Below are 27,346 nucleotides of genomic sequence, written 5' to 3' on the forward strand. Positions count from 1 at the left end.
TTTAACCAGTTAACCAAGTAAGCACAATGTCCTCACAGTGAGCCCAGCAGGGCTGGAGCATCCTTCCACCTATGGCACCTGGCCACCAGCTAACCATTACTCAGTAAGCATCACCCAGGAGCTGGGTAGCCTAGATTAAAAGGAGGGAGCAGGAATGAAATATCCATCTAGAAGCAAATTTCATTGAAAAAAACAAACAAGTTCTCCTCTCAAAGAAGGTTAACTAGTTACCTGTTCACATCCCTAATTTGGAGTAAGTCACAAAAATTAATTTTATCCTGTCATTTCTATAATTATAAAGAGCCATTCTTCTAGGCTATTTCAAAACCAGAAATATATTTGGTTCCAGAAAATGTAAAGTACATCAAAACTTAGTGCAGCGATAACTAGACACATTAGATTCTGCAGAAGTATGAAAGATATTTGAGTACATCTCCAACATCCAGAAGGAAGAATTTTGGAACTAGCCTGAAATCATGAAACCCATTGCATTTCTTGGTTGTAGAACTGTTTATCAGATTCCAGTTTGGAAACTACTCAGTCTTAAAATAACGTAGGAACAAGAACTTAATTTATCCTATAATAAGGAATAACCTATAACTGCTCTTCAGCCATTCAGAGGTCTGGACTGCCACTTTACACACCCATATGTAAGAAATTTTCCAGAGGACTGTAACAGAGTGACTGTGATTAGAAATGCACAGCATACTTTTGGGAAAAGACCAGAAGCAAATTAGAGAATGGATGATTTTAGATTTTAATATCTATAATATGTAACAATTAATAACGGAAGGAAAATTTACGAGTTTCAAAGCAACAGTTGCTTAAAATAAGCTTGTTAATTGGCAAAAAGATATATAGGGCATTGGAAGGACAATGCATTACCTTCTCTATATCAAAATGAATATTGGCTCTTAGAAATGCTGACTATGATACATCTATCTTTAAAATGGGACAACCTTGAACAATTTCATGACAAAGTAGATCTTTCCCAAACAATGCAAACCAAGTGTAACAAAGGAAACATTTATTCCTTATTTTCTATTGCCTTTTCTGCTCATCTTAATATAATTTCCAAGCTCCTCCATATTCTGCTTCAAAATAAAATTGTGAATAGCTAGAAAACTGACCTAGTCCATGACTACAGCACCAATTTTTGTAACCAATAAACACTTTTTGGTGACAAAACAGAGTGATTGTACACACTGAAATGCAAGTCTTTATGGTGGGGAGATGCCCAGTCTTGGGGACATAAAATTTCAACCCCTACAACAGACTTTTTTCTTTTCCCCTCCCTTTATTGTTACCAAAGAGCCAGTATAGATACTGTAGTTCTTTTTGTTGACAGAACTGGCTTCCTCCATTATCCCACAATGCATACCTTAAATTAAATAAATAAATATATAGAGATATACCTATCTCATAGGACTGGAAGGGACCTTGAGAGATCATTGAGTCCAGTCCTCTGCCCTCACAGCAGCACCAAATACCATCCCTGACAGATTTGCCGCAGATTCCTAAATGGCCCCCCCTCAAGGACTAAACTCACAACCCTGGGTTTAGCAGGCCAATGCTCAAACTACTGAGCTATCCCTCCTCCTTGATTAGTCTGCTCAGTGTTTTCATCTCTGCTGCCCAGCAGGCATGCACACTCCACCACGCAACCCCTTTCAAAGTTCTGAGAATTATCCAACAGCTAAGTATTCTGTTCATTTTAGGGAACCAAGGAGCAAATTATTTGAATGTTCCTATTCTGTCTTGCACAAGGAGCACAACGGCTGTTGCAGGGATGGCGGTAGAGACTGCTGTGATGCTTTTGACATTCCTCAGCACAGAGTTCACAGAGCTACTCGTGCTGCTGCTGCTATTAGCAGCTGAGACAGCTGTGGGAGAACCTGAAGGAAATTCCAAGATGTGTAGTGATCATCTCTTATCTCCCACAATCCTGCACTGTAGAATACATACCTACAGTATGTTGCTCACACTGTCAGTGATGAGGCCCCCAGTGTGGGAGTAAGTATCAACACTCTTTGGTGATTTTTGTTCGGTCAACTTTTCGGTGTCAACCTAAGTTTCGTTGACAAAAGACAAGACCTTAAATTTACTTTAGTTGCATAAATCCTCCTCTATAAAGATCTACTTGGATCAAATTAGCAGAGGTGTAAATTAGTCAACTCAAGAAGGCTATGTCTACAGTAGCAGGTTATTTCAAAATAACTTAATTTGAAATATTAACGCCCAAAATAACTATTCTGAAATAAGCTTATTTCTTTTCAGAAGCAGGAGTTATCCTTTTGAAATAACAAGCCCATTATTTCAAAACAACAGGCTTGGTAGTGTGGATGCTCACCTTGTTATTTTGAAATAACTCCCCTATGTAGACATGCCCCACGGTTACTCTTGTGACCCAGTGAGTCCTTCAACGTCAACCAGCAGAGGGCACACCATTCCTCATTGCTTAGCAAAAAAGAACAGCTAACGGAGTTTATGAGGGAGTTCTCTAGGTAAAGGAAGAGCAATTATGGGACCCTTGAGCTAAGGGGTTGGTGTGTGTGTGTGTGTGTGTGTGTGTGTGTGTGTGTATAAAGGAAGAGCAATTATGGGACCCTTGAGCTAAGGGGTTGTCGTGTGTGTGTGTGTGTGTGTGTGTGTGTGTGTGTGTGTGTGTGTGTGTTCGTTCGTTCGTTCGTTCAGGGGGTTGAGTATAGTTGCTGGTTGCCTGAAAGATACTGTGTGCTGAGCTTATGTTTCTCTGTTTGTTTCAAAGGTTGAACTGTTTGTTTAAAGGACCATATGCTGAGGTCAGCAGCTGGAAGCTGTGGGCTTCTTAATGAAGATTTGAAATCTAGAATCCTCTATTCATTGGTCAAGCCTTAACAAGGGGGTGGGGCTATCAGGAAGACTAGGGCAATAAAAAGCTCGCTAGTAAGCAACTAGGGAGCTTAGCGACCACGAGTAGCTACGGGGAGATTTGTGAGGGAGTTTAGAGGGGCAAGATACACTTGGCATTCCTTAAAACTTCTTTTAAACTAAATCCCTAAATCCAAACTACCCGATTGAAATAAAACTCCTATCAAGAATCTAATTATCTCTGTAGAAGAGAATGCAGGCAGAAGCCCAGCAGCAAAGTGGGGGTTATCCTGTTAATTGCACCCAATGTAGCATGTATGATTACTTGGCCTATGGACAGGTGGCATATGTGCACATTCAATGCAAGGAGCTCCTGATCCTCTGAGACCAGATATGGGTTTTGAAGGCCAGGGTGACTGAATTGGAGAAGCTAAGGGAGATAGAGAGATAGGTAGACATGGTTTTCTGGGACACCGTAGACTTGTCCCACCTATGCTGTTGAGGAGGGGGGAAATCTCAGGAAAGGAAAACAGTCAACAGGAGCAGAGGGAAATGATCCCGTAGTTGGAACACCCTTCCAGATGATGATATAACATCTTCTCCCACTGAGGATCTCTCTCCAGGGGACGGAATCCAGTCATTAGAAAAGGACAGGGTTTTGTAATGGGGGATTTGATCATTCGGAACAAAACTGGTTTTGCAATGTCTGGGAGATCCATATGGTAATCTGCCTGCCTGGTGCGAAGGCTGTAGATCTCTCAAGACATCGCAAGTCAAGACATCGCATCTCAAGACATCGCTCTTATGTGTAGTGCTGAAGAGGAACTGCTGGTTGTGTTACATATAAGTACCAATGACATAGGCAGGATGGGAGAGAGTCCTGGAGGCCAAATTTAGGCTGCTCGGACAGAGATTGAAATACAGGATCTCAATGCTAGATTTCTCTGAAATGCTTCCAGTTACACACGCAGGGTCCCCCCACTGTGCACCTGCCCAACAGCTTATTCCCAGCTTGCACCTGGTCCCAGGACGCTGTGTCTCTGCTTTTTAAATGCCACCAAGGAGGGCCATGCCAAGGTGAATCAGCCCTGGCCTGCCCCAGGTCTCCCCCCTCCAGCCGCCTATGGGCAGGGCAAATATAGGCTGGTCCAGCTCCCTCCTCCGACCACCATTGGCCCAGCTCTCTGCCTCTGGCCACCAGGGAGTTGGGCCGGACCAAGCCTGGCCCAGCTCTCTCCCTTCAGCCACTGGAGGAGATTGGGCTCAGACGGTGGCTGCGGCTGACCCAGCACTCTCCCTATTGCCACCGGAGTTGGGGCGGACGGAGGCTACGTGCCCTCCTCCTCCAAGAAAACCTGGGATGCCACACGTGCCCTGCACAACCCATCCCCCCCCAAGAGTTCACACAGCTCCCGTGTCCCTCTCCCTCCACCTGAGACACCACGCATGCCCCCTCCCCTACACATGATGCTACAGCTCCTGCGCACCCTCCACTGCTTGCCACCTGAGCCCCCGAGTCGTTACATGGCTCCCATTCCCCCCCTCCCCTCATCCCAAGCTCCTGCGGCTCCTGTACATCCCCTTTCCCCCTACCCAAGCCCCTGCAGCTCCTGCATACTTCCCTCTGCCCCCCACTGGAGCTCCCATACACATCCTTCTACCCTTCACTAGAGCTTCCATGCCCCCCCCCCCCGCCCCACCTCCCACTTGAGCCCATGGCTCCCATGCACTCCCCCCAACCCTAAACAGTGGAGAAGCCCCGGCTCAATTTAAATTCCAGCAGCTGCCCACACATGTGGCAACAGCCAGAGGGAAATCCAAGCCCTGGGTCAGGTGGTGTGGGGAGGGCAGCGGGCACTGATTCAGAGGCCCAATGTAGGAGAGAAAGGACGGACTGGGGTCACCTCAGCCCGAGCCAGAGCTAGATGTCCCTCCAGCAGCTATGTGGGTGGGTGGCTGCCAAAGGGAGCTCCATCACTAGCTCTGGAGCTGGGGTGCCTCCCGATGCCAATTCAGGTGCCAGAGTGACCCCCCAGTCCAGCCCCCCTTCCCACACTGGTCCTCTGCAGTAGGGCCCCCTGCCCCCCACTCAGGCCATGGGCCTTGCCGCCAGCCCCTCCCTGCCCCTTTCCAAGGGCAGAAATTGTAACTTTCATCAGAGTGACACTTGGCGGTTGCCAGAGACATATCCAGCCCCAGCTCAAGTGTTCCCCAGTCCAGCACCCCCACCACCACCACAGTGGGCCTCTCTGGCGGCCCTCCCCATTCTCCACCACAGGCCTCACTGCCAGCCTCCCTTCCCATCACTGGAGCTTTTTTAGTTCCCCTACCACGGGCCTCTCTGCCAGCCCCCCTGCGATTTCCTCGTTCCCGGCTAGAAACCCAGCAGTAGCAACAACAGCTTACCTGCAGTGCTGCTGCTGCTCAAGAGCCATGGGTTGCTGACTCCTACTGGGTTAGCACCAGGAAGGAGGAGGGGCAGTGGGGGAAGGAGGGGCTGTAAGATGCAAAGTGACGTTATGATGTCACTCTGCTGTCCCGCAGGAAAAATTTTTAAATAATATAGACAGACAACAGTCTTAATATATTTAGGATATTTGTTTTAACATAAAGGTTATTTCTAAATTAAAAGTCTCCTCCTCTCAAAACTGGAGAAATAATACGGGCAAGGGCACACACAAAAAGCATTCCATAGCTTTATTAATGACAATGCTCACTGATCTGTGAATAACCTGAAAAAGAGAATTATTGAGTTACTTTACCAATCTATCCATCCATCACAAGAGAACAGTCCTCAGAATGATGGATTACCTCACCTCCTTAATGTTTATCCCAAGGAAGATTCTCTCCTCAAGGGAAAAACAAACAAATCATACAAACAATCATGCTAATATATTTACCCATTTTGTAACCCTATGCCAATATGAACTGTAAGTAAAGAATAATATCTACTAAAAGTCTATATTTTTTTAAACTACTAAGTCAACAGCCCCATTTAAATTAAATTCAAGTAAAAAGTTCAGAAAAGAGGACCCAGGTATTGTTCACAGAGGCACAATTTAAGTGCTAAAGTACTGACCTGATTCATATTTACAGTGGCTAGAAGTACCCTGTGTTCTATGCTGCAATTGTGTAAATGTGTTTGTGTGCATAAGGAGGATAAGGAGGGATAAGGAGAGATAAGCGTGAAGGCCACTGTATGGAGGTTGGAGGAAGGGCCGGAGACTAGGAGTACAAAATAATTATCAACAAAGCTAAAGCAAACTGGAGACCCAGACTGGATCTAGGCAGACTGACAAGCCCTGAAGTTAGTGGCAAGCACCCCTTGATAGGAAACTGATAACTTTCGCCAGAAGACAACACCCAGGAGGGGTCATCAGCACACTGAAATCAGATGACTGCGAGAACAACCTCCAAATAAACATATGTCACAGAAAGACTGATTGTCATGCTGAGTGACTGATTAAGGCCTGACAAGGCAAAATGCGTAGACTTGCATGGAAGGAAAATCCTATAAAGAATGGGGTGTCTTGTATGGTTCTTCAGGTTCCATCCTGTTATGACCATGGAGCATTAGTCTGGACTGACAAGAACCCGGCTCCTCCCTCATACTCAACTTATCTGGTCAATAAGTTGGGTCAAGCTACAGACTGGTAACTACCACATAAGCTTGGGGTGTGGATCTGTGTGTCTGTGTAAGCATATGCTATTTTGTTTCATGATCAATAAATGCAGTGTGTTGTCTTATCCCCCTGAAAAAGATCCTGTGTGCTTCTCTTAAGCATAACACCTGCCCTCCGAGAAGGAGGACTTAAACTTGAGAGATCTGAGAGACAAGAGCGGTGAATTTGTCCATGGCAGCCCAAGCATTACACTCACAGTGACTGAGCAAAACCTGCTGGTTTGCTCTGCAAATCTGCAGATCACCAAAGGTACAGACCTTTCTCCCTAGAAGGTCCATCTTTTTTGTCTCCCTATTCTTGGCAGTGGGGCCCAGCTGACCATGCCTCTCTTGGTGATTCACCACCTGGACCACTAAGGACCCCAAGGGAAGATAGAAGAAGAGGTGGTCGTTACCCTCCTGTGGCACAAAGTAGCACTTCTACACCTTTTTACCAGTTGGCAGGACGAAGGCTGGAGTCTGTCAGAGGGTCTTCGTGATCTTAGTTTTGTTCAGGGGCAAAGCCACTTTGGTAGGAGTGTCGGCATGAAGGATGTCAACAGTTAGATCAGAATTCCCAAACACCCGCTCTGCCTGCGCCCCCCAAACTCTGAGCCAGGTGATGAAGTGCTACCTCGAGTTTCAGGACGGGGTCACCTGGAGTTGCAGTCCCACGCCAAGCCAGAAGCCAAGGGCTGGAGACAAAATCAGTTCTATGAGGTCTCAAGTGGCCTCAAAGGCATCTGGAGTCGAGAGCTAGGGAAGATCCTCCACCGGGCTAGGATATCGGTATGGGCTGGTGCTGACTCAACCGAGGGACTGGGTGCTAAGCCAGATGGTGCCGTGTGCTCCAACTGAGGATGCACTACCGGCACGTGCCTTGATGAAGACCTGCCCCTATTGGGTCTCCATTTCTTCTGGGGCAGGTCAATTGTTGATGGCCTCACACCACAGGGGCTCTGCAAAGCAAAGTTGCTCTGGCTTTGGCTTCAGTCCCATGTGACTTGGACTTAAACTCTTTGGGGCTTAGGGCAGAAAGTCAAATGCTGGCCCTGCGTGATTTATTTTGGCAGACTCCTAAAGCCTGCTCATGGCCCCCAGGAGTCCCCAGATGTCTGGCTAAGAACTGCAGCTCTATGTCTACAAAATTATGCCTTATATCTTGAAACAATTTCAGCTACTTCAAAATGCAAAGGACACCTCCTGATTATCAACACAGGTCACAACTAACAAATCATTCTCAATTACTGATTTTTGTACATGCTCCCTATTGAAAATAGGAGTCTTCTGCTATTTTCAAAGCTCTGCACAGAATACCTCAAGACTACCTGAGAAAGTATCTCTCTCCACAATCTCTCAAGAAAGATTTGTGCCAAATATGTCAATCAGCAGGGAGTTACAAAACCTTACTGGGAGACTGTAGAACTCCAAATGATGTAGTAAAAAATTATCACTAACACCACTGCATTCAGATTGAATGCAAAAATGCATCTCTTGCCTAAGTCTTTAGCAATGGTATCTTCATACATTCTGACACTCTCATGCTTCTATTTTCAATAATAATTTAAAAGCCAAGTAAAGAGTCAGCATTTTTTCTCTTGAAAAGTGCTCAGATACTTTGATCATGGATATTAATGTATACTTAAATCAGTATAGAAGCACACCATATTTTAACTTTAGTATGAAACAGTAAAATGCTATTCCTAGATTGCTGAGTATTTCTACAGGTAATTTCCCTCATTACTTCATAATTATTATGAACCCACCCATTTCCATCCTACAATTATATAACAGAAGCCTTCTATGAAAAAAAAAACCCTCGCCTTTTGGATTTGCTTGTTTCTGCTTAAGTTATAGAAAGGGGTGAACAATTTGTATAGTTGGGATGCTGACAGCCATTGAACCGAACTATGAACACTCTATATAATGGAAACACTACAAGCCAAGGGTTATACACTATTATTTCTGAAAAATTGAGGGGGAGGGAGAAGAGGTAAACAAGGTAGGAGTCTTGAGAAAATTTTTGCTCTGAGACAAATCATAGATCTTTCAAATGTCCGAAATAGAAAACAGTAAATTACTGGAAACTTTTAAGGACAAAGTAAATTCAAATGATTCATCAGGAAATTCTTCTAAAATTTCTAGGAAATCAATGTGTATCTCATTCCTCGCCTTATACCGTAGTTAGATATGCTTTGAATTCTTGCCTTCTCAAGATAAAGTGTCTCTATCAAATCAATTTACACCTCCTTCCTTCTATTGCTGCCTCTGAAGTCTGTTAAATATTTCATCTACTGGATGTAAAACAAACAAATAAATAAATAAATGATCAGCCTGATTCAATGCCAAACTAGTCTCTTACCTCTAAATCATGTTCTCTGGTTCATAAAGGAGTTAATATACCAAATGGTAAATTAACATACATTCTGGATTTTAAGATGATCATGAAAATCTCCAATAATCAAGCTACTGTAATGACAAATCCAGTAACAATTCTTGCAAGTAAACCTCCCAACCTAGGAAATATGGGATTGCTACAATGCAAAAACCAAAGTTATATTACATAATCTAAATGTTCAAGTCACTATGGACTTATGCAGTGAGGTTTTGTTGCATGTTGATTGTAATCTTGGCACTCTTTTTCCATTTCCCAGAAGATGCTGAAGTGTGTATTGTATTTCCAAGACAGCTGAGAAACAACTAAGCAAAAGGTGCTATGTTGCTAATCGAGAAGATTTCCATATCAGTCCCCTATCCTTATTGCATAATGCTTCAAATTCAGTTGGTTGGGAATTTAAAGAGAATGCCATTTTAGAGGTGTGAAAGGCACAGAATATCATTCAGGTATAGAATATCATTTTTTTCTGTTCAAATATAATTCCAGAAAGTCTCATAAGAAAGGAAGAATGATTTTGGTCTCATATTAACAGATTAAAAACAAAGGAAACTATAAGAAAGGCTGGGAAAAGTTGCTTTGCTTTTCAGCATGGAACAATATGAAAATTCCAATGACCTTTTTGGTAGCAGAAATCCAATTTATGGAGATGGAAATCTCACATATGTACCTTGACAGAAAGGGAGGTACATAACAGTGATATAAAATAGTTTAATTTTCTCTTCCAAAACATACCTGCTTAAACCAATAAAGAACTAACACCACTTTTATTCACTCAAATGTCTTTAGTAGTTATAAAGCATTGTACTGTTTATGCAGAATCCATTTAGAATGCAAGGATGTGACTTACAAATGTCTTTGAATCATTCACATAAATATGCATGTATGCCATTTATAACAGTAGCCTTGATGAGAATACAGGGTAGCTGGCTGCAAGAAACGCTTAAGAGACTTACATTAAAATAGAATATAAAACGGTGGTTAGAAATCAAAGAACAGTTGACACCTTGTTCTGATAACCTGGTGATAAAAACTGTAGGCTATGATGCATATGCAGTGGAGTTACCACTTTAGAGACTGAACATTAGCAAGACAACACATGTGGTAGGTATTCTACAACAGTCAAAATTAATCTAATATTAATAAGTTATGACTGCCTTCTAAGTTGCTTCAATAGTTACAAACTAGAAATGTTAACATTTTTAGATTATTTTGATTAGAGGTACTCTAAATCTTTTAAAAAACAGGTAAGCTTGCAATTTGATACAAAGCAATTAGTCTCAAGCACCTCAGATATTAACTCCTTAGTCTAATTCCAAACATTGACCAGTAAGTATCCAAAATAGTGGAATTATGTGGGTACAATCAAAGTTTGCCTAGTTTGAAGATTTATTAGAGTCCCAGAGATATTACCTAACAACAGTAGGTACGAATTTCCAGTCAGCAGCGTGTTTAGGACTATGCTGTTCCTTTAAACCTACCACTGGTGAAGAATAAAATACTGCTTGTCTGGCTATTGAGCCAGCAATTTGTTGGGTCTTTTGTAAAAGGTGTGCCAGAGAAACAGTACTGAGGAAATCCCACCTTTGACAGAAAATGAAGAAAACATTTATCTCACTGTCTGTCTGAAAATAAAACAGTATATATTTGAAGCTTGTTAAAATATTAGAAGACATCCCAGTGAAACAAATGAGTAAGCACAGTATCAGAGTGGCTAAATGGTGAGAATTCACCACCAGTCCAGTCTCATTCCCATGTGCAGACCTCTTGGCACAAGTGAAGTCCTGCTGAAGTAAAGTGAGCTTAACAACCCACCCAATCTGATGCAGCTACAGCTTTAGGGACCATAATTTCTAAAATACATAAGTATTTGCTTATCTAACAATTTGATGAACCCAGTCCCTCCCATGCATATATATTTTCATAAAGCATAACTCGAAGTTGCTTTAAACAAAATATCTTAACGTATCCATTTTAATGTTACAATCTGCACATCCTATTTTTGTGCCTGTATCATTCTTGTATGTGAAGTTAGAAATATGAAGTGTGAATCTGATTATAATTTTAAATGTGCTAATGAGAATCATCACTGGTACCCTGGGAAGCCTAATGATCAACTCAATGAACTGTAAATAGCCTTGTTTGTCTTCAAAGTCTAGAAGGTGGTTGGTGCTAGAAATTCATGTGTTCATACCACCTGGTACTGAAATCCATTCTGAATCTGAATTTTCTGGTGGGGGGGGGGGGGGGGAGAATTCATGGGAAGGGGCAATGCCAAACAAGATTCCTGCCCTGGGGGAGAGTCTATTTAAGCAATGGGAAGCTATCAGCTCTTTGTCTTCAGATGGGTTTTGAAACTGCCTGACATGGTCTAAGAAGAAAAAAAAAAAACTTTAAAGAGGGCTGGAGACCCAAGTCAAAGAGTTTGTTTCTGACTTGAAGATTATGCCTGAAATAAGAACAGCTCTTTAAGGTAACAATCTGTATGCGATAAGTTACTTGGTGAATTGGAACTAGCTATGTGTTTTCTTTTCATTTTAATTTAGTAACTTACTTTGATCAGTCTGTTTTCACTTGCAACCACATAAATCCTACTAATTGTATTAATAAAGACACTTTTGTTAACTACCAGGCCAAATGTAAATAATAGTTACCTGGGAGGAGCAACCACCGTGCATCTCTTTCATAGCTGAAGGGAGCTTATCTGATAAATCTTCCCTGTGTAAAACTTTTATACAGAGAAAGAGGGATTTATTTGGGATTTTTAATCCTTTTGAGGGTTGGTTTCCTGGGTGCTGTGCCCTAGAACCGTGCCCTTCCAGGGCTGAAGTGGTTCAGTGTCTGCACTGCTGTGCAGGGGGTAGTAACCCCAAGTCTAAGACTTCTTGGGGGAGACCAGAACAACAATCTCAGGGGCACTCTCTGTTACCGCACTCTCACATGTTTATTTTGTCATCCAAGACCATGAGAAGTTAAGAATATGCCACTTTTTAAAGCATGATCTAAAATCTTACTGCACACAATATATTACTGAATACTCATTTGCAATACAGAATTGGATACATGCCCAAGACATCTGATGAAAGAAACATATTGGAAAATCAATTGTCAACAGTAAACTCCATAAACAAAATTTTATAGACACACACATCATTGAACTGATTCAAATCAATATCAGAATAGAGAAATTAGCAGTGGGCTGTTGCTCGTACAAGTTTACAGATATGCTTCTAAGGAACTCAACTTGGAAACAGAACAATGGAATTTATTTTCATATTCAGTGTTTATGCAAAACAAATAAAGAAAGGTTACTTATCTCGTAACTGTGATTCTTCGAGATATGTTGCTCATGTCCATTCCAATATAGGTGTGTGCATGCAGCGTGCACGCACCATTGGAAGTTTTTCCCTCAGCAGTACCCTTAGGGCCAGCAGGGAGCCCCCTGGAGTGGCGCTGGTATACTGGCCCATATATACTCCTGCTGGCCCCCTCACCCACTCAGTTCCTTCTTACCGGCATACTCTGGATAAAGGGCAGTGGGCAGCGATTTGGAACAGTAAGTAAGCGTTCTTTCTTCTTCGAGTGATTGCTCATGTGCATTCCAATATAGGTGACTCCAAAGCAGAACCTCAGGAGGTGGGCTGGACGATGAAACTACAGAGAAATGGAGGACTTCTGGAACAGTTTGGTCCTGTCTAAATAAAAGGATAGCACCCTACAGACATCTAGAGTGCGTAAAGCCTGCTCTTTCCCAGATGTGCACTGTTTAGGGTAAAAAACCAGCAGGTAGATGTCCCGGGAGGTATAGAAGGACGACACCACCTTCGGCAGGAAAGCCGGGTGAGGGCAGACCCGAACCTTATCCTTAAAAATTACCATGTAGGGGGGATCTGATGTGAGTGCCCTAAACTCAGATGCCTGCCTGGCGGAAGTGATTGCCACATGGAGAGCCACCTTCTAAGATAAGTGGAGGAGGGAGCATGTCACTAACGGTTCGAAAGGGAGCCCCATAAGTTTGGAGAGAACCAAGTTTATGTCCCACTGGGGAACAGGTTGGTGGACTTGGGGATAGAGCCTGTCCAGCTCTTTCAGGAACCTCTTGACCACTGGATTGGCAAATAGGATTTTCCCCTATTCCCCTGGGTAAAACACTGAGATGGCCACCAGGTGAACCTTGATGGAGGAGGAAGAAAGATGCTGGAGCCTAATGTCCAACAGGTAATCTAGGATCAGGGGGATTGGAACCCACCTTGGGTGTACCCCCTTCTGGGAAGCCCAACAGCAGAACCGCTTCCACTTAACCTTCTACCAGGGCCGCGTACCTGGCTATCTGCTACTCAGGAGGACCTCCTGAACCTGTTCAGAGCACTGGAGCTCCTTTGCCATTAACCACGGAGCTTCCACACTGCAAGGTGCAGCGATTGCAGGTCCGAGTGGCTGAGCCTGCCCGAGTCCTGGGATATCAGGTCCAGGACCAGTGGGAAGTATATGGGTGAGGACGGTTGAGAACCAATATTTCCTGAGTCATGCCGGGGCGATTAGAATCAGGAACGCCCTGAACTCCCGCACTTTCAGGAGGACCTTGTGAACTAGCAGAAACGGTAGGAAGGCATACAACAGGGTTCTCAGCCAGGGAAGGAGGAGAGTATCCCTTAAGGAACCCTGCCCCTGACCCACAAGGGAGCAGAAACGTGGACACTTCTTGTTCTGCTCTGTGGCGAACAGCTCCAGGTGGGGAGACCCCCACGCGCAGAAGATGGAATGGGCTACATCCCAGCGCAGAGACCACTTGTGACCCACAAATGATCTGCTCAGCCTGACCGCAGGACCTTCTGGGAGCCTGGGGGCCATTGGGTGGATGTCCGTCCCAATGCAGAGGTCTCACAGGCGGATAGCCTCCAAGCACAGATGAGGGGAATGGGCTCTGCCCTTCTTGTTTATGTACACCACCGCTGTCGTGTTGTCTGGCAGAATGAGGATAGACTTGCTCATCAGGTGGGGAAGGAAAACTGCACAAGCCAATCGGACTGCCCAGCGCTCCCTGACATTGATATGCAGGGAGGTTTCGTCCACAGACCACATACCTTGCATGTGGAGGTCCCCTAGGTGAGCACTCCAGCCCATGTCCAACATGTCCGTGACCAGTCGGATGGACGGCACTGGTTTGCAGAATGGAACTCCTGCACAGAGCTCCACCTGGTGGGTCCACCATTCCAATGCAAGGAGGATGGGGGTGTGGACTGTCAGCACCCTGTCCCAAGAGTGGACGACTGGGTTGTGGACTCATGATAGCCACATCTGTAGCGGGCACATGCGCAGTCTGGCGTGCTGCACTACATAAGTGAAGGTGACCATGAGGCCCAGTAAACACATGCAAGACAGGGTGGTGGTCACCAGAAAGTTCTGGAGCGCCCTGGCTGCCATTTATATCATGAGAAACCGGGAGCTGGGCAGAGAGGCTCTTTGTGCCAGGGAATCTAGGGTGGCACCCACAAACTGGGTAGGAGTCAGGGTCGATTTGTCCAGATTCAACAGAAGGCCTAAGTCCTCAAAGAGTTTGCGGGCTGTGGTGATATGGGCTCTGACCCGAGTCTCTGAGTCCCTCCTCAGAAGCCAATCACCTAGGTAGGGGAACACCTGGACACTCCTTTTTCTGAGTTCGGCAGCCACCACTGCCATGCATTTGGTGAAGACCTGAGGGGCCATAGAAATACCAAATGGGAGGACCATGAATTGGTAATAGTTTGGGCCCATGGTAAACTGTAGGAACCTTCAATGGTGGGAGGTAATTGAAATGTGAAAGTAAGCATCTTTTAAGTCTGGGCAATGTATCAGTCTCCAGGGGCTAAGGAAGGGATAATGGATGCCAGAGTCACCATTTTGAATTTTGTCTTGACAAAGAAGAAATTTAGAACTCTGAGGTCCAGAATGGGACAAAGGCCCCCTTCCACCTTTGGAACTAGAAAGTAATGGGAATAGAATCCCCTGTTCCGAAACTCAGGAGGAATACATTCCACCACCCCGAGCAAGAGGAGATAATTTACTTCCTCCAGTAGCAGAGGCTTGTAAGAGGGGTCCCTGAAAAGGGATGGGGTAGGGAAGGAGGGGGCAAGTGGAAAGGGATTACGTAACCCCTTTCCACTATCTCCAGCACCCATTGGTCTGACGTAACAGACCGCCAGGCCTGAAGGAAATGGGATAAACGGTCCCGGAAAAGTAGAGAGGAGAATGGTAAGATGCCCTCGAGGGTCAAGTCAAAACCTCTGATGGGGCCCAGAGGGCTTGTTAGGGGGCCCCTGGTTATTGTTAGGGGCTGGACGCAGCCGGCACCTGTCGTTCCTGCCATTGCCACTCCTGCTCCTACAGCAGGCGAAGTCAGAGTGCGGGCCCTGGGGAGGCACTCTAGGAACATTCCTATTTGAGTAGGTATGCCTCTGGATAGCAGGAGTGTGCAGACCCAAGGACTTTAACATCGCCCTGGTATCCTTGAGTCCATGAAGCCTCTGGTCGGTCTGCTCCAAAAAGAGTGAGGGGCCCTCAAACGGGAGGGCCTGAATGGTGTTTTGGAGCTCCAGTGGCACCCCAGAACCCTGGAGCCACGAGCTACGGTGCAGAACCATCCTGGTGGCCACCACTCGAGCTGCGGCGTCCACCACATCGAGAGCCGCTTGGAGAGCTGCTCTGGAGATTGTTCTCCCTTCTTAGTGAAGAGCCTTGTACTCTGAGCAGAAGTCCCTAAGGAGCAAGTCCATAAACTTGTCCATGGACGTTGTATGTGTTATGGGACAAGAGGACTTGCTGGTTGGCAATGCGATATTGGATGCCCTCAGACGTGTAGACCTTCCATCCCAGCAGGTCAGACTTTTTGGCCTCCCTTTTCTTAGGGGGTGTCAGCAGGCTGCCCTTGTCTCTCCCTTTGATTGACGGCTTCCACCACCAATGAGCCTGGGGGAGGGTGAGAGAAGAGGTTACCCACTTTGAGGACAAAATACCTCCTTTCTGCACACTTATCCGTTGGAGGAACGGAGGCAGGGGTTTGCCATAGGGCTTTGGAGATTTTGGCCACTGTTTTGTTGACTGGTAAAGCCACTCTTGAGGAGGTGTCGGCATGCTGAATGTCAACAGTAGGATCCGAGTTGTCAGAAACCTTCTCCGCTTGAACCCCCAAACTTTGGGCCAGGCGGCGGAGAAGGTCCTGATGGGCTCTCATATCCATGGATGGGGTGGAGTCGGCTAACGCCTCGTCAGGGGAGGAGGGCGATGACCCCTTTTGTACTTCACCCAGGGGCATCCTCGCAACCTGGATCGTCTAAGGTGTCCATGGATGAAGAGGGGGGAGATTGGCTCACCGGAGCCACGCTCCCCCTTGGACCTGGGGATGACTGGCCTGGAGGTAGAGAACATCCCGAGGTGGGGGACTTAATCAGAAGTGTTGCCAACAGAGGAACTTGTGGCCCCAAAGAGACAGAAGCCGGTCCGGGAAGGTCTGCGCCCTGGCTCTGGTGATAAGCCCGGGGAGTCCAGAAGGGCCACTGCCCCGGAGGCTGAGGTGGCCATGTTTGCACCATAAACACTGGAACCGGCTGAGCCCACTGTTGCTGGTACAGCAGCAGAGGACTACGGTGCCGGGAACAGTGCAGAGAACGGAAGTGGCACCACAAGCGAGACCTGGAGGTCCTCGAGGACCGGACGGATTCCGCCTCGGAGTCAGACGAATACTCCAAGGCGGACCAGGGCAGTGCCGATGTGGACACCGAAGGAGTTGCGTTGCGCCAAGACATGAACCATGGCTTGCCACGGTGCTGAGGAGGTGGAGGAAGGTGCTGGTGGGCCCTGAGGCGGTGATGGTGCTGGGTGATGTTGCCGCACCAAGTCCGGTGTCGTGTCTTTGGACAGTACCAGGGGGTGTTGGTGCTTCAATGGCTGGTGCCATCAGAGCCGGCCGATGTCTGCCCTCATGCACCAGATCCTTGATCACCCAGGAAGGCGATTGGTGCCAAGCGTCCCTGTGCCGCCTAGAGGGTGCCGGAGTAGGAGGAGGAAGGGAGGGTGAGGACTCGATTAGAACCTTTGCTGCCTCCAAGGCCTGCGGTGTGGATGGCTCTGGCAAGCCCTTCGGAGGGCTGATATCCCCTCGCTGGAAGACAGGCATGCCCAATCTAGAAGGCCTAAGCTCCGGGCTCAGCAGCACAACATGCCCCACTGGAGGGCGCATACCTAGGTGGGGAACGACCCCTGATAGGCCGCCTCTTCTTCTGAGGCACTGGCAATTGAGAGCGGTGCTGGGGCCCCTGCGGTGCTGGAGAGGCATGGTGCGCGGAACCATCGCGCACTGAGGCTGGTGCCGAGTCCAGTGCTGGTCAGAGAGCCGCTTCTATGAGGAGGATCTTAAGGCGCGACTCCTCGCATTTCGTTCTGGGCTTGAAGACCTTACAGATTTTACAGGTTTCTGTAAGGTGTGCTTCTCCCAGACTCTTTAAGCATGATAAGTGAGGGTCACCGCACAGCATAGGCCTACTGCACTTTTTGCAGGGCTTAAAGCCTTGCGGGCTGGGCATGCCCTGCGCCACGGCAGGCAGCAATCAACAGAAAACAACAAAAAAGTCTTTAACTTAAATTGCAGACACTTAGCTGAAGACAGAAGAAGAACAATGAAGACAACGATCACGTTGAGGAGCTGAGGGTTGTTCCAATGACCATCACAACGGTAAAAAGAAACTGAGTGAGTGAGAGGGCCAGCAGGAGTATATATGGGCCGGTATATCGGCGCCACTCCAGGGGACTCCCTGCAGGCCTTAAGGCTACTGCTGAGAGAAAAACTTCCGACGGCACATGCATGCTGCGTGCACACACCTATATTGGAATGCACATGAGCAACCACTTGAAGTAGTAGTAACTATTATCTGGTGGTCACTGTCCAGCACTTGCTCAAAAGATTTTGCATTCTCGTTTGTCTAAACTCGATGAAAAGGATTCAAACTTATTTAAAATTGAATGTATCTACTTCAGAGGTAGAAACCTTAGCACTTGTAAAGAAGTACACAGTTTGTTTTTAATGGCTGATGCCTTTTTTCATACATTCAATGATCTGTCAAGGTAAATGCACAGGGTTTTCACACAGTCACAGACATTAAGAATGAATTAGCCATTCTATATCGATGTTAGCTATCAGTACTAATGCCGTCACGTTCTGTCTCTGAGGCTACAGCTAGGCTACGTCTACACTGGCCCCTTTTCCGGAAGGGGCATGTAAATTTCACTAGTCGTCGTAGGGAAATCCGCGGGGGATTTAAATATCCCCCGCGGCATTTAAATAAAAATGTCCGCCGCTTTTTTCCGGCTTTTAAAAAAGCCGGAAAAGAGCGTCTAGACTGGCCCCGATCCTCCGGAAAAAGCGCCCTTTTCCGGAGGCTCTTTGAAGTAGGAATAAGAGCCTCCGGAAAAGGGCACTTTTTCCGGAGGATCGGGGCCAGTCTAGACGCTCTTTTCCGGCTTTTTTAAAAGCCGGAAAAAAGCGGCGGACATTTTTATTTAAATGCCGCGGGGGGTATTTAAATCCCCCGCGGATTTCCCTACGACGACTAGTGAAATTTACATGCCCCTTCCGGAAAAGGGGCCAGTGTAGACGTAGCCCTACACTATAGCCTTCTTCCAGAAATGCTTATGCAAATGAAGTGCGGCATGGAATATTGCCACACTTCATCTGCATAATTAATTAGCAGTGCAAAAAACCCCTCTTGCGCAAAAGCCATTCTTTTGAGGAAGAATGGCTCTTGAGCAAGAGGGGGGTTTTGCACATAAAGAGCCGTTTACACAGTTCCTTTTTGTGCAAAAGCCTTTTGCGCAAAAGCGGCTACTAACTAATTATGCAAATGAAGCGCTGCAATATTCCACGTCACGCTTCATTTGCATAAGCTTTTCCGGAAGAAGCCTACAGCGTAGCCGTAGCCTGAGAGAAAAGACGACCCTCTAATTCACAGTAATGGCTGTGGCCACATACATTCAGAGAGAATACACTTCCCTATCTTCCATTACTGTGGTACTGAGAGATCATGTCTACCCTCTAGACAGCCAAATTTGAACTCCATATTGCTACGATTATCCTTCCAGCAGTGAGTGGCCTAAAAGCTGGAATCTTCTTAGAAGAGAAATTAAGAGTCCGTTGTTGAGATTAGAAAGGAGGAAAGTGACCATTGCAGTCTCAAAGGAATTAATGGCAAGAGACATGTAAAAATTACCACACTCAATGCAGCCTAAGCGACAACTCACATTTATAGAAAACACACTCTCAGATACAGACCCCTCTGGTGGTGGTATACTAATAATTACTATTTACATAATTTTTACTTTAAATGGACAAGTTATTTCTTTAGCACCCTGAGTCTATGTTTGAAATTGTAAATAAAATATCCACAACAGACATGGAGATTTACCCTACAGACCAACGACAATTCTTCATTGTGTAGAATATAGTAGGGCCCTACCAAATTGTTACAGGTACTGTAAACCCAACAAGGGATTTTAGGGGGTCACTAAACTATTACAGACGGGTTGCAGGATTACCACACTCACTTCTGTGATGTCTGAAGAAGCTGGAGGACGTTCCCCAAGGTGGATGTAGGTGTAATCTCCCCAGTTGCTAGGAGGACCCCAAATGAGAGCTCCTAATTGCTAGTCAGACTCAGGGCGAATGGTAGATTAATGCATGGACCTGGGGGCCTGTGCAACATGAAAAATGGGCGCCTTAGTCCTGGCAGAAGCCATTGGGTGGAAGCCTCAAGACCCAGCAAGCACTGTGGGAGGTAAAGCTTCAAGCTAGGGTGCCCTGAGTCCCAGCAGGAGTCATGGAGTAGGAAGAGGATAGAAGCCAGGTGCTCAGGGAGACACTGTGAAGGGGCAAAAACTCCAGAAGATGGTATCCCCCTTGAATCCAAACAGGAGCCACATGGGGTGGAAGCCCTGAATCATAGGTGAATCTGTGGGATGGGGCAGCCCCTAGCCCAAGTTCCTGAGCCCAGACAGGAGCTGAAGAGGTGGAAGTCCTGAGCTCCATCTGGGGCCCAGGTGCTCCACAACCCCAGCAGGAGTTGCTGGGAGGGGACAGCAGCCCAGGTGCTCAGACCCTGGGCAAGAATTGCAGCAGAAGAGAAGGGAGGGGGGGAGGGGAGGGGAGGAGAGGGGGTTGCAGCAGCAGCAATCCCAGATCTTAAGCATCCTAAGCCCCAAGCAGGAGCCATGAACGGGGGCAGGAAGCAGAAGTTCCAGAGCTTGAGCGCTCCTGCAAACATTGCAGGGGATGTGAGGTGGCAGCCTCAAGCCCTGGCTGGAGCCTGGGGGAGAGCACCCAGCCCTAGCAGGAACGGGGATGGGAGGAGAGGGCAGCAGCAGTCCAGAGTCACCATGAAAGCTGTAGGCAGCAGCAGCAATCCCCAGCCCCAGTGCCCCTTATCTGGGCAGGAACCCAAAGCCAAGCTCTGGGGCTGCTGCAGCACACAAGTGGCCTCTCTTCTGTGCTGCACATGGAGGTGTGTCTGATCTGCTTCCAATAAAATACAAGTAGGGGAAGGAGAAGCCCTGTCTCTCGCCAGCCCATCAGATTTCAGGATAATCAGGTTACACAGGGCAGGGCTAATTTTCCCGATTGTAACATGTTTTCCACAGCTGTGAAATTGGTATGCCCTACCTATTGAGCTAGTCTGCTTGTTTGCCTCTATCTTTCCTTTTGGGTTTCTTATTTTCATATGGGTTTGATTATTTGTTGTATTATAGTAGGCTACAATAGATCTATAGGTTTATATTAGAGTATGTTCTGGCCAGAATGCAAGGGATTTACATTTTATATGTTGAGTTAAGGCAAGATCAGCATATTGTGTTTGGGACCTTTTACCTAAATAGACAGAAAATGAGCTAAAGCAAGGGAGGGGTACCTTTTTGGGGTTGGGGAGCCACTGAATCACAGAAAAAACTATCTGGGGAAAAAAAAAACCCATACACCTCACCCTCACTGACCAACCCCTCAAATGAGGGGGGGGGAGAGAAACATCACAGTGGTGGCCCCCAACTAAGAAGCAGAAAAAAAGACCTTCACCTTACTTCCCTCAAGTTCCACCCCAGAGCCAAGGGAGACGGGGGCTAACAGATTTTGAGCACCCCACCTCAGACTCTGGAGTGGGGCCAAAAATGAGGGATTCAGAGTGCGCGAGAGTGGGGCTGCCAAGGAGTGGGCTGGAGTGGGGATGTGGAATATGGGCAGAAGGTAGGGCGCAGGGTCCGGGAGGGAGGGTGCAGGAGCAAGCTGAAGGTACGAGTGCAGGGTGTGGAAGGGGGTGGAAGAGGAGGCTGTGGGTATGGGCTGGGCAGGAAGAGACAGGAATCTTAATGACTCAGTACTCAAACCAACAACCTCTGAATAGTCTTGTTGTCCTATAAGCCCAAGCTGTGTTTAGTCCCAGAAAGGGCCACCTGATGCTGAAACCCATTTTGGTTCTTGCACTTTTCCAATCAAGGTGAGAAAAGTTTGAACTGAGCATATAGACTTCCCACCTTTGGGAAAAAGAAGGTTGGGGGAAGGGAGAATCTAATAATAGGGGCAGCTGCCAGACACCAGGAGACCCTCTCCTCCCTTATCACTTATGATGCCCACTGGAAACAACCCCAGTTTAGGGGGGATACAATCTGTCCAAGTTTACAAAAATTCATTTAGCATTAGATTATCAAATATTGTTACTTACTACAACAAAAAAAGAAGTCCTGCTTACCTGCAGAAGCATTGTGGGATCTCTCCTTGACCATACAAAGGAAATAAAAAGGGTGTATTGCCATACCGGCCAAGACACTGAAGAAATTTTTTTGTTGCCTTGAGCCCATCTATGGTGCCACTGTCAGCCTCCGATACCATTGCAATAGAATGTAAAATAAAGTGCTGCAAGTTAGATGTTAACTTCTGGGTTTTCAAGTACTCTGAAAATTTATATTCCTTGTAATCTGTTACAAAAAAAAATACAAATTATGTAAAGGATGCAGTTTAACACAGAAATGTCTCTCATTGTACAATTCCAATGAAAATAAACATTCTTACATTTAAATATTTTTAAAGATGAACACAAAAAGAAAATATTACATTTTAGTAATGACAACTGAATATTCCAATAGGTCTCAATGGAAATGGGTAAGCCAAAGTGAAGAAAATTATAAATGGACTGTCAGGTTTGACTCTGAATTAAAAAAAGAATCTCATAAAAAATTAACTTTTAAGAGAGACAGAAATCCATTGCCTGTGAAGTGACTCCACTAGTTTGACAGGTTTTAGGAGAACAGAGTAGTAGTGACATACCTAAAAATGTTTTCATCTACTCAGTGTAATTCTATTTATTTTAAACATGCATTTTGTACCATTTAGCTATTTCTATTAGAGATGCAGTTTTTTACCAAAATAATTAAATTGGTACAATCCATAGTATGAACAATTACATCAGCATAAAGGTGCCTTAAGCTTATAAGGGAAAAAGATAAGCTTAAGTGGGATAAGGCATCTTAAAACCAGTATAATTGCATCAGGAGATAAGGTGATCATCAGGAGATGGGGGTGCTGTAACACTTTAATTATATGGATGTAGTTAAAATATACAAGTCCATAAAACAGTTTTTTAATCCTGAATGCAAAATACATTGAATATATTGTAAATGGCTGACTTTTTTTTTTTTTTAAAGCAAGACTGAGTGGACATGGGATTTACGAGGCAATGAAGAGTGGATGATTAGGATTTATTTTCCTTTTTAAATTATTACTGATGCATTTGTAGGTACAAAAGTCCTTAAGGGTATGTCTACACTACCACCCTAGTTCGCGCGGCACGGAGTGCGCACTAGCGGACATTTAAAAATGGCGGCACCCGACTTTATGCAAATGAAGCCCGGGAAATTCAAATCCCGGGCTTCATTTGCAACTCCGGTTGCCTATATTACCACCCTAGTTCGAACTAGGGTGGTAGTGTAGACATACCCTAAGAAGCTATCTGCAACACTTTTCCTGTTTAGAATAGGAAACTTAAATATTTTGCTAAGTTCAATTACTATTGTTAATAATTTTTTCTTTTTCTTTTACATGACACTCACTATATTTCAGCTACTTAAATCTTTCTTAATTAAGAAATCTTTTCTCTTAGGCTTTTTTCATCATTTCAAACTTTAGGAATATAATTCAAACACTTCCTACAACACCTAATACTACAAATAGATATGTAGCCGTGTTAGTCTGATCTTGCTGAAACAAAAGAAAGGTATGTGCAGCACTTTAAAGACTAACAAGATGGTTTATTAGGTGATGAGCTTTTGTGGGCCAGACCCACTTCCTCAGATCAAATTCTGGAAGAGAATTGGCATGACCATATATACCAAAGGAATACAATGAAAAAAAGTGAACACATTATAAAACTGATAAATCAGATAATAAATAATAATAATAATAATAATAATAATAATAATACAAAAGTATAATTTCTCTATGAGCTTCAGCCACTATTTTATAACAAATATATTTACTACTTATGTACAGCCATACAGCAAATGATCAAATACCTTTTTAAAATAAAGACAAAAAAAGAAATGTAGTATGTGTCAGCCTCTCTCTATTTTAGGCTTCCTACATCATATTACATTTTAGAGAAAAGGCTTTTAAAAAAAATCACTGCCATGCACTACCCATTAGAAGTATGCCCTCCCCAATGAATGTAATAGTCTCAAGAGGAACAGCTTTAAAGTTCTGAAGACTTTCAAATTTGTTCAACTTAGCTAAAACTATATCCAATTATTCCAAAGACTGCTTTAAAATCTGGTAACAAAGTCTGTAACCATCTCTGGAAGTAAAATAAATCTAATGTCATGCTAGCATATGAATCAATGAATTGCATCTAAAATTGATGTGGTGTCTCCTTTTTTGTACCTAATAAATTTTCTAAACATCACCTATATTCTCTCTCTGAGCACCTCTATTTCTTCCACCAGTAGCAAACCTGAAATTGCCTGTAATCTATAAAGCACTTTGGCCTAATGAGTTTTTACCTTCAAGATCTATCAGAGTTCATCACTAGTCCATCACATACTTCTCTCTGCTGGTTTTATCATTTCATTATCTATATTGACCAATTCTCTTTTCTTCTGGCACGCACTTGGTATCATGCCGCTATAATTTCTGCCACCAACCCAATGGTTCTATTCAGCCAAAGCAACTCCAAATTCAGTTACACTCCCTTAAACATATTCCAATGCTGTGACTAACATCTTCAAATATTTTCTTTGCCCTTTTACATGTTCTGTCATCTATTAAGATACCTGAATTCTTCAATCTCTGTATTATATTTTCTACAGATTTTCTAAATCAGCCCCTAACTTTAAATGGTACAGTATGCCTCAGGCAAACTATTCTCTCATTCCTTTGACATCTTCAGTAGCTTCCAATAGACTCAAAATCCAATCCAATCCAAATTAGCCTTAAAGTTCATAGTTTTCTTTAGGCTCAGTTCCCTTTTCTTTGACTACTATCCACCTTTTCCTAAAGCACCTGATTCAACTTTACTGAGATCTGGTCTTCGTTTTCCTCTCTGTGTAACACCAGTGTTGGGGGAGTACTCACTGCTTGCTCTCCCAGAACTGCCTCCAGATATAGAATTAAAACATCCTTTTAGAGCTTAAGACTGACTTATTGTATGGTGGTTTATGCCAGTTTATTAAAGGCATTTAAAAAAAGATGTATGCACTATCCAAAAAAGAAAGGAAACCACGTGTATCATACTGTGATAGCAATTACCTCAGTGAAAAAATACAGGATGAATCTCTAAAATCCAAGATTCTCCAGTCCAGTAGCAACTGTGGTCCAACATGACCACAGATGTTTCAGGATCAGAGGGTCCTGTTATACTGCGGAGAGGTGGGGGCTCAAGAGCCAGTGCACTGCTCAGCTGGACTGTGAGGGAGGAGCCAGGAGCCGGAAGGTGCAGCTCAGTTGGTTTGCAAGGGGGAGGCAGGAACTGGCATGCGGCTCAGTTGGGCTGCGAGGGGGGAGCCAGGAGCCAGTGTGTGGCTCAGTTGGGCTGTGGGGGCAGGGAGCAGGAGCCAGCACGCAGCTCAGCTGGGTTGTGGGAAGTGCGAGGGCAGGAGCCAGCATGCAGCTCAGATGGGCTGCAGTGACAGCCAGAAAGTCCGGTTTGGGGTGAGGGGAGAACACAGAAGGGGAGGGGCCAGCAGCAGGGAGCCTGAAATGACCTCCCCTTGTCTGGAAAAATCCCTCATCCAGGATCCAGGTTGGGTGCTGAGGTCCAACCTGTAATTATTTTATTACATTTTGCTAACCAGCAGTAATATTCAATCTCCCCTTTGCACCCCCAAAAAAGAAAAAAAGAAACCCACCAAGTGAAATTGAGAGAGATAAAGGACAGAGTTTGAGAATGAGAATTTAATATGGAAGTGAAAAGGGCAGGAAAAGATCAAAACATACTTTGAAACAGAAAAAATAAAAGTTAATAGAGTGAAAGTGCACGAGTATCAAAACTACAGGCAACTGAATGCACACAGAGCCGAGTAACTTTTTAGTGAAATGCACTACCTTCATATTCATTGGGATGTTGTTCATAGTCCAAACAAAATGTCAAAAATTTCATTAGCATTCTTTTTTCCACCATAGTGAGCTGTCTGCTGTTGAAGACATCTGCCCTGGAACAAGGTACCTGGAAAATAACATTTCAGAAGTTTTTCAAAGGGAGTGTCACGGGGCAGACTCACCGCTATGGCGCCGCCTGCCAGTAGTCCTAGGTCTTAGCTCATTAGACCTCAGGGTGCCTCCCTCTGGTTGGTGTCTTCCCGTGTCCTCACTCCACACTCTTCATTCTGGACCCATGTCGCTCCTGGACCACAGTGTCCTCTTCAGGACACTGTCCTCCAGCAGAGCCCACTCCAGTGACTCTCAGACCCCTTCCAGTGTGTGTGGGTGTTTTATCAGTAATCCTGTCTCTGCACTCTGGGGTCCTCCCCTCCCGGGGAACCCCCAATTCCCCTATACCCACCTTGCCTCAGTGACCCACTGCCAGTCTTCATCTAGACCCTTCCTCAGGGGCAAACTGCAGTCTGCAACAGCCACTCACCATTGGCAAGGGGGTGTGGACCTATTTCTATCCTGGCTGCCCCCATGCAGCCCTAGTACTCTCAGCCCTTACTTTAGGCCCTGTAGCCTGGGAGCGAGGTCAGGTCAGCGCTCCTCCACCCTGCCTGCCTCTCCCCAACACTGCTCTGTCTTGGGAAGCCTCCAAGCTTCCTTAGCAGCCAGGTCCTTCCTGCTCCCCCACTAGAGCAAGTGCCTCTCCCTTCCTCCCTCTGGGAGCCCTTATTTAGAGAGCCTCCACCTGTGTCCTAATTGGCAGTATCTGCCTCAGTGTGGCCTTTGCTCTCAGCCCTCTCCCAGGGTATGTCTACACTACACTTTCATAGGCGCTACACTAGCGCTCCGCTAGTTCGAACTTAATTCGAACTAGCGGAGCGCTTAGTTCGAACTAGGTAAACCTCATTGCACGAGGACTAAGCCTAGTTCGAACTTACTAGTTCGAATTAAGGGCTGTGTAGCCCCTTAATTCAAACTAGTGGGAGGCTAGCCCTCCCCAGGTTTCCCTGGTGGCCACTCTGGGCACCACCAGGGAAACTCGTATGCCCCCCTCTCGGCCCCGGACCTCTTAAAGGGGCAAGGGCTGGCTACGGTGCCCGTGCCAGGTGCAAGCCTGCCAGAACCCAGCCAGCAGACCCTGCACCTGGCACGCCATGAGCCAGCCACCTGATACCCCCCAGCCCTCCGCCTCTTCCCGGGACCAGGCTGGCGGCTCTCGGGAGCCTGGCCAGGACCACAAGAGGCGGGCACCCGCCTGGTCTAGTGCAGACATCGTGGACCTCATCCACGAACTCCGCACTAGGCACAGTAAAGTGGCCGTCTAGGGCAGGAGAGCTGCCAGCCTGGCCACCCAGGAGCAGGTTTGCATGAAAATCAGGGTTGTCTACTGAGACCCCCGACCCTGAGCCCTGAGCTTAGAATGGCCGTACTGGGTCAGACCAAAGGTCCATCTAGTCCAGTAGCCTGTCTGCCGACAGCAGCCAACCCTAGGTACTCTGGAGGGGATGGACCAAAGACAGTGACCAAGCCATTTGTCTCGTGCCATCCATCTCCAGCCTTCCACAAACTTTGGGCAGGGACACCATTTCTACCCCCTGACTAATACCACTCCATGGACCCAACCTCCATGACTAGATCTAACTTCTCTTTAAACTCTGTTCTAGTTCTAGCCTTCACAGCCTCCTGCAGAAAGGAGTTCCACAGGTTGACTCTTTGCTTTGTGAACAACAACTTTCTGTTACTAGTTTGAAGCCTGCTACCCATTCCTTTCCTTTGGTGTCCTCTAGTCCTT

At 45.8% G+C, this 27,346-nt stretch overlaps 1 protein-coding gene across 4 annotated transcripts in view; it reads right to left on the minus strand.

Moving 5' to 3' along the window:
* The window catches only part of CHM (CHM Rab escort protein), a 232,771-nt gene that overhangs the window by 107,028 nt on the left and 98,397 nt on the right, over positions 1–27,346 (minus strand). For all 4 annotated transcript variants that reach the window (XM_075940753.2, XM_075940752.2, XM_075940754.2 and 1 more), the window contains exons 7-8: positions 25,507–25,627; positions 21,665–21,890 (exon numbers count right to left, since the gene is read on the minus strand). In XM_075940753.2, the coding sequence (XP_075796868.2) occupies positions 21,665–21,890; positions 25,507–25,627 (347 nt within the window). The remainder of the gene's footprint in view (positions 1–21,664; positions 21,891–25,506; positions 25,628–27,346) is intronic.

The sequence above is a fragment of the Pelodiscus sinensis genome, chromosome 13 (genome assembly GCF_052426305.1).
Source record: "Pelodiscus sinensis isolate ZL-2025 chromosome 13, ASM5242630v1, whole genome shotgun sequence".
Taxonomy (NCBI): domain Eukaryota; kingdom Metazoa; phylum Chordata; order Testudines; family Trionychidae; genus Pelodiscus; species Pelodiscus sinensis.